Source organism: Centroberyx affinis, unplaced genomic scaffold (assembly GCF_046629955.1).
Source record: "Centroberyx affinis isolate AG114_WGS23_722 - 3 ecotype Tasmania unplaced genomic scaffold, CSIRO-AGI_Caff_v1 ptg000402l_1, whole genome shotgun sequence".
Classification (NCBI taxonomy): domain Eukaryota; kingdom Metazoa; phylum Chordata; class Actinopteri; order Beryciformes; family Berycidae; genus Centroberyx; species Centroberyx affinis.
The window spans coordinates 201,360-209,049 of NW_027279070.1; the positions used below are offsets into that span (position 1 = coordinate 201,360).

The following is a 7,690-nucleotide window of genomic DNA, read 5'->3' on the forward strand; positions in this document are numbered from 1 at the left end:
ACCCCAAAATGTAAATTCCTTCCCTAGCAAAAAGACCCATTAAAAAGAAGTTCATCATGTCACAAGCTGTGACTAGCCAAAGTTTGGATACATTGGGTATGGTAGACATCACCTTTAAGCTAGGGTCTCAAACTCTGCAACATGAAGTGCACGTCATCAGAAATGTCAATCAAGGCTTTATATTAGGTTTTGACTTTCTCATTCCTCACAGTGTTATTCTGGACATGGGGAGAGGGCTGTGCTATCTGGGTGATGATGTCCTGCCCCTACTTAGAAAAAGTGAACTGGCACCTGCTAGTTGTACAGCACAAATAATGGAGAACACCACTGTCCCTCCACGCTGTGAAATGACTTGCAAAGTTGTCTTGATTCCCCCTGTACTCAATGCAGGCATACCAGGCAGCTACAGCGCCTGTCTTGAACCCCGGCAACTAGAACTGGATGGCATTGCAGTTGGCCGACACTGTCTATGGCTGAAAATGGCTGTACTGTTGCACGCATCATCAACCTTACACATTGCCCTATGGTGCTTCATTCAGGCATGCAGTTAGGACAGTTCACCCCAGTATCTGATACTGAGATAATCCAGGATTCAGCCCCTGTATGTAAGGTGTCCACCGGCCTAGTACCGCCATCCAGTCTGCCAGCTAATGTCACACGGCCAACCAAACTCCTTTTCGATGTCAAGTGTGGAGATCGGACAAGTGCAGAGAGGTCTGAACTACACAACTTGCTCTCGTCTTACCATGATGTGTTCAGTAAAACCAGCACAGACTTTGGTAATACAGACATTGTCAAACACAAAATCTACACAAACCCTGCACCCCCAGTTAGGAAGCGTGCATATCGCACTTCCCCAAAAATGCAGACACCGATTCAGTCACATGTGGATGAGATGTTGGAAAAAGGAATAGTGGAAGTTAGTCACGGCCCCTGGGCAGCACCTGTGGTGATGGTCAGGATGGCACATGGCGTTTCTGTGTAGACTACAGAAGTTTGAATACAGTCACTGTAAAGGATGCACACCCTCAGCTGCTATTCATTTGAGCTGCTGCCTCATTGTGTCGCGGTTCAGGTCATTCGACTGTTGCAACACTCCGAATGGCGTGTCACGTGACCATGTGTATGTGAAAAATGAATGGGTTTTTTTGCTTCCAGAAACCAAGAAATAGTCACGCCCACGTCTTCACATCTCAACTCTATTACAGTAAACAGCTGAGCATTTAGGAGAAATGGCCTGACAAAGCTCCGCCCCTTTCTCTGACTCAACTCCGACAAACCAGGAAACAGATGTTATTATTGTTCCACTCCTCACTGAGAACAGACACACACCGAGAGACAGATGATAAGATTCACTTTAAGACCAAACCCACGACTTCCACTGAGGGAGGACAGCTACAGGAGGGAATACTGGAAGACTGGGAATGCTGCCACTTCAACCTGCTGCTGACTTGGGAGTTTTAGAAGAAACACGACTCAAAGTGAAAGTAACTTTCAGGGAACAAAAGACTGACTGACTTCCTGTTTGAGCGGTCTGTCTGGTGAGTTTTTAGCTTCACTGAGAGAGAAAATGTCTTCCAGATCAGAGGAGGATCTCTCCTGTTCTGTCTGCTGTGACATCTTTAAAGATCCTGTCGTCCTGTCATGTAGCCACAGCTTCTGTAAAGCCTGTCTGCAGAGATGGTGGACAGAGAAACAAATACATGAGTGTCCACTTTGTAAGGAAATATCTTTACACAGTGAACCACCTTGTAACTTGGTGTTAAAGAACCTGTGTGAGGCTTTCTTACTGGAGAGAGATCAGAGAGCTTCAGCAGGATCTGAGCTTCTCTGCAGTCTGCACTCTGAGAAACTCAAGCTCTTCTGTCTGGACCATCAGCAGCCAGTGTGTCTTGTCTGTCGAGATTCAAAAACACACACCAACCACAGATTCAGACCCATCGATGAAGCTGCACTGGATCACAAGGAGGAACTTCAGGAATCACTGAAGCCCTTAAAGGAGAAACTGAAGCTCTTTAATCAAGTTAAAGGAAACTTTGATCAAACAGCAGAATACATTAAGGTCCAGGTCCGATACACAGAGAGGCAGATTAAGGAGGAGTTTGACAAGCTTCACCAGTTTCTATTAGAGGAAGAGGAGGCCAGGATCACTGCACTGAGGGAGGAAGAGGAGCAGAAGAGTCAGACGATGAAGGAGAAGATTGAGGGTCTGAGCAGAGAGATAGCAGCTCTTTCAGACACAGTCAGAGCCATAGAGAAGGAGCTGAGAGCTGAAGACGTCTCGTTCCTGCAGAACTACAAGGCTACAGTGGAAAGAGTCCAGCGCCCCCTGCTGGAGGATCCACAGCTGGTCTCAGGAGCTCTGATAGACGAGGCCAAACACCTGGGCAACCTGAGCTTCACAGTCTGGGACAAGATGAAGGAGATGGTCTCCTACACTCCTGTGATTCTGGATCCAAACACTGCCCATCCAGCACTCATCCTGTCTGAAGATCTGACCAGTGTGAGACGTGGAGAGAGACAGAAGCTTCCTGAAAACCCAGAGAGGTTTGACTTGCTCTGCTCTGTCCTGGGATCTGAGGGCTTTAACTCAGGAACTCACAGCTGGGATGTTGAGGTTGGAGACAGTACATTCTGGTTTTTGGGTGTGGCAGCAGAGTCTGTCCAGAGGAAGGGACGCATATGGTCTGAATTATGGAAAATGTGGTTCTATGATGGTAAATACGGAGCAGCCTCCCCATCAGATCCAGACACTGTTCTCCCAGTGAAGAAGAAGCTCCAGAGGATCAGACTGCATCTGGACTGGAACAGAGGAAAGCTGTCATTCTCTGATCCTGATACTAACACACACATACACACCTTCACACACACTTTCACTGACAGGCTGTTTCCACTCATTAACACTGTGAAAGATTTCTCTCTGAAGATTTTACCAGTGAAGGTCTCTGTAACAGTGGAACAGCACAGTTAGAGATGATGATGAAGATGATGATGATGATGATGCTTATAATGATGAAGATGATGATGTCATGAACACAAGCCATCCATGTCTGTAAGGGGAATACTTGTCATTTTAAGGATTCATTATATAAACATTTTATATCCATTATTCTTATTTCTAGGACAGTCAGTGAATATAATCAACTCTCTAATCTGTGATGTCATCAACATGTGCCCATGTTGTCCTGATGATGATGTTGCTGTCATGGTGATGTGGATGACAGGAAACAACAAAAATATAAAAACACCAACAATATAATAATAAGTTTATTTACATAGCACCATACATAGAATTCAACTCAAAGTGCTTTACATAAAATAGATTGATTAAAACAATAAATTGATTAAAAACAGTAAACAATAAACTATTACATTACATTTAAATAACATAAAAAATAGTTCAGCATATGAATGAGAATATAAATATGAAAAATATAAAAGGTAAATTCAAAGTGCTCAAAAGATAATTAACGGAAATATTATTAAGATATAATATATATATAATAATTAAGAGCAAGCTAAATGGAAAAAATACAAATTAATACATATTGAAATAATCTATAATAACATTCAAATAAATAAAAATTGTTTTGCATTACCTCAAAGTAGACAAGCTCTACTTTGTTAAAGTGAATTTTCTCTATATTTAGACTGCAGGTAAAAGTTCATCCTGTCTTCTTTGGTTCTTCATCTGAAGTGTTAAATTTATTTGATCTAACTTTATTCCAGGTTCTTAGAGTTTCTCTCCACTGTAACTAGTCTTCTCTTTGTAGTTAAATCATTTAAACTGCAGCAGATCCTGGACTGACTCTAATATTTACAGCAACAGATCCAGGCTCAGCTGAACTCTTCATTTACAAAACTCTTTATATCCATTTGGGAAAATAAATCAGAACCTCATAGTTTGTCGTTCAACATCTCCAACATCCAGACCATCCTGTCTGTAAAAGAGTTTTCATTTTGTCAACCGAGGACTTCAGTTATCTAGAGTCCTTTAAAAAGTACCATCATTTTAATTCTGCATGATATATCAGTTTGTCACTTTATTTAAAAGGTGGGGATTTCATTTTGGATTCAGACTTCATGTAATGTTGGTGATTTAGGAATTGAAGTTTTCTCTACTGTTGCACTCATTGTGAGTCACTCTGCATAAGAAAATCAGCTGAATAATCAAAATGTAAATTACTGATTATGTTGTTAGCACTGTAATATTTGACCTGCTGTGATTATTTTAATTTACTGCTGGATAACTTTGCATGTAAAACCAATAAAGAATGAAGTTAAGAGGGAAATGTGTTCAGATTTCCTGACTGTGATTTCAGCAGCGTTGTCATCATGTCTAGATTCTGCTGACTCAGGGCTTCGGCTGGTCTCCTGAAAGTTTGTGAAATATTCACCAAATGTTGCTCAGTGCATGAGAAGTGAGAGGAGTGTGTGTTCCCACCATGAAAGGCCTTCGTGAAGAAGGCTCCAAACTACAAACCAGAAGCAGTCTGACACTGAAATAGTGCAGTGGACAGTAAAGGTGTAGTGGTCAGGATGGTGGATGGGTGGAAGCTTTTACCTTAAACTCCAACAACTGAGTTAAAGTCCCAGCTTCTACAAAAAGGATTTCTACTGTGGGTCAAGTTTTAAATCGTAGCTAAAGTTTTTAATCGTAGCTAAAGTTTTTATTTAACTGACCAAAGCCTTTCACTGACCTTAACCAAGTTGTGGCTTGGTTAAGGTCGCTCGCTCTCTCTCCCATACCTTCCTGTCTCTCTCTCACTATATCTCTCAAATAATGCATAAAATGCCAAAAAAAAATCTTTAAAAAAAAAAGAACTCCATTGTATTAAAAAACGATTAAAAACCCGTCACAGAGCCATGCTGCTGCTCTGCAGCATATTTCATCATCACCATGCACCGGGCCGGACCACTTTTTCCTCAAACAACTTAATAAGCCGGCTGGAAACACGTTTTCCATCTCAGGAAAGTAGTTCCTTAGCACAGAAAATAGTCCCCGGCGTAATGAAGAATTTGTTCCCATTTGAATTTGATTTGGTAATAACTACAACAGCCTGACTTTTCATGGTAACAGTTAGCGATTTTTAAAATTGAAACTATGTCTTTGTGAGCTGAATTTAAAGGTTTTTATCTTACAATTGGAGCCAATGACTTCTGGGTTGACGGCTAAAAACGGAACGTGGGAAGTCAGAAAGTAACGAGAGGAGAGCAAACGCATTGTTGATTCTGTTATTTTCATAGGATTTGTTGATGATAAGAAATGTATTTAAAACACCAGCCGTATCCTTTAACATCAGTGTGTTTGCTGGCTAGTTAGCTAGCTAACAGTTTGTTCAGGTTAACTGAGCTGACTCTTCTCAAGCTCCAACTCTTCATGTTTTGGAGTAGAGACTAGGGCTAAAGACAAGACAGTTTACTGTGTCACAGTAACCTACATTTGGAAACAAATCCTAATCTTACTTTATTAACTAACTGCTCCTCCATGATGGAGACTCAGCTGGTTGGCAGCAGGTTGGTGATGAAACTGTAAATCCATATTCGTGTCATTCCTGGCTATTGGTGACTTTTCCCTCCCCATAAAATAACTCTTAACTCTTAATATTTTACTTAATATAAATGAAATGTTTATCACGAAAGGCTTTTATTATAGTTTGAGGTCTTCTTTATAACATTAACACAAAATAATGCATGTAAAATATATATATATATATTTTTTTTTATTACCTTTTTTTCGGCACATACACTCCTTTTTATGATGTCCCCAAAGCAAATTTTAAGTTTCAATGAGATACATTTGCAATATAATTATAAATAAATAGCAATATGCCTTTATTATTGTATATATCAAGTTAAAATCTCTCTTATTATAGCCTACATATATATCGATGGAAACGGTAGTTATTATTTATTATTATTATAATTTACTGTGTGTCCCCGAAATCGCGTTCCAACCTGTTAGTTTGTGGTTTTTCGCCTTCTGAACAAAAAAACTACAATTCCCATGAATCCACATTCAGGATGTGACATCACTCTTATGGAGGGAATTCAAAAGGAGCAGTGAGGTGAGCACTAACTTTCTGTCTGCCTTTTTTTTTGCAAGTTTTATGATGTTAACCTGTATGTCCTACTCGTAAATTTCCACCCTGTCAGGCTAAATTATGAAGAAAGTAAACCACATTTTAAAAAAAATCACAAACATGTTTGATATATATACTAAAGTACTGTTTATGTGTGGAGAGCTAGCTAACTAAAGTTTGCTGCCTCACAGAGCAATGGCTAATTTGGTTTAAAAATTTCTACCCTGTTAGGTTCCACCCTGTTAGGTATATAAACCTAACAGGGTGGAAAATCTATTACAAAATGTAAGGAAATGCATATAAATGCTGATATATACATATTCAATTGTCATGTAAACTGTTCATGTAATTTACCAGTATGTATAAAAGGTAACACTTTATAATTATAATCAGTTATAAGGCATTTATTTGGCTTTACCCCTGTCCTGCCAGCCGTGATACAGCCGTGATCAAGTATCAATTGATCCCACCCTCTTGTGTATAATCAGTTAATATGCATTTACACAGTTATTGATCATTATTATAAAGTGTTGTCTATACAATTTGCATGATAATATAAAGCTAAATTGTACATATTTGTTAGGAAATGGCTCCACCACTAAGTGCAGCAGAAATGCAGCGTCGCTACAGAGCAAAGCGAGACGCAGATCCAAAGAGACGAGCAGAGTATCTTCAGAAAGAGAGGGAGAAATGGCAAAGAGGCCGAGAGACAGGGAGAAAGAAAAGAACTGTTGACCTCAGTGAGCGTGAGCAGCGAGCCCAGAGGAAGAAATGGAGACAGAGAAAGCAGGAAGCAAAACTCAGGGAAAAGGCTAGGGCAGCTATACCATCTTCACCTACAACACCTCTTGGATTGCAAACAGTGGCAGGGCCCTCAAGGTTAGAAGTGTAAAAATGCAGTTATTACATTGTTATCAGGTATTATAACTCTGCTTGGATGAATATTCACCTCTCATTGGCTGAGCAGAATTCTCTTATAACTGCACAGTAAAGGTGATATTGACATGGAAAGTAATAGCCAAATAGGTTCTAAAACATACCTTACAAAAAAGTCACACATGAATTACATGTGAATCACGTTTAAACATGTGAAATTCACTTGATCACATAAAAAGAAATACCTCCACAAAAACATGGCATTCACTTGTGGCAATAAGTGGTTGTTTATTGTTCAGAAATCCCACTTTGGATGTGATCTACATATGAATTTTCACACTTGATTTTTCCATATGGGTATTATTATGTAACTACTATGTAACTACTTTGTAACAATGCTAATTATGTTGTTATAAAAGTATTGCAACATTTCTTTGTTCCCCACAAGGAAATTGGTTAAATCTACAGTCAGGTGTTAGGGTTAAGGTTAAGATTAGGATTAGAATGAAGGTTATGGGTTAGGATTAGGGATGATTGGATTTTGAATGAAAGTCAGTGATACGTTGCTACAATGATAGTAAAACACAGATAAAATGTGTGCGTTTATTGTGTTTTAGGCAAAGGCAACAAGGTCAACGCCTTCAAAATAAACAGAAGAAGAAGCTGGAAAGAGAAATCGAACGACTCAAAACTGCCTTGGTTAAAGAAAAAAGTAAGAAAGAGAAATACAA

General features: G+C 39.5%; 1 protein-coding gene across 1 annotated transcript; it reads left to right on the plus strand.

The window, feature by feature from the left end:
• The first annotated feature begins 1,570 nt into the window (after window positions 1-1,570).
• LOC139641825 (E3 ubiquitin-protein ligase TRIM39-like) lies at window positions 1,571-4,281 on the plus strand. The gene has a single exon (XM_071516438.1). The coding sequence runs from the start codon at window positions 1,571-1,573 to the stop codon at window positions 2,969-2,971; it is 1,401 nt and encodes a 466-aa protein (XP_071372539.1). The 3' UTR covers window positions 2,972-4,281.
• The last annotated feature ends 3,409 nt before the right edge of the window (window positions 4,282-7,690 follow it).

Coding starts and splice junctions, on each gene's coding strand:
- LOC139641825 (XM_071516438.1), top strand. CDS start 1,571: ATGTCTTCCAGATCAGAGGAGGATCTCTCCTGTTCTGTCTGCTGTGAC.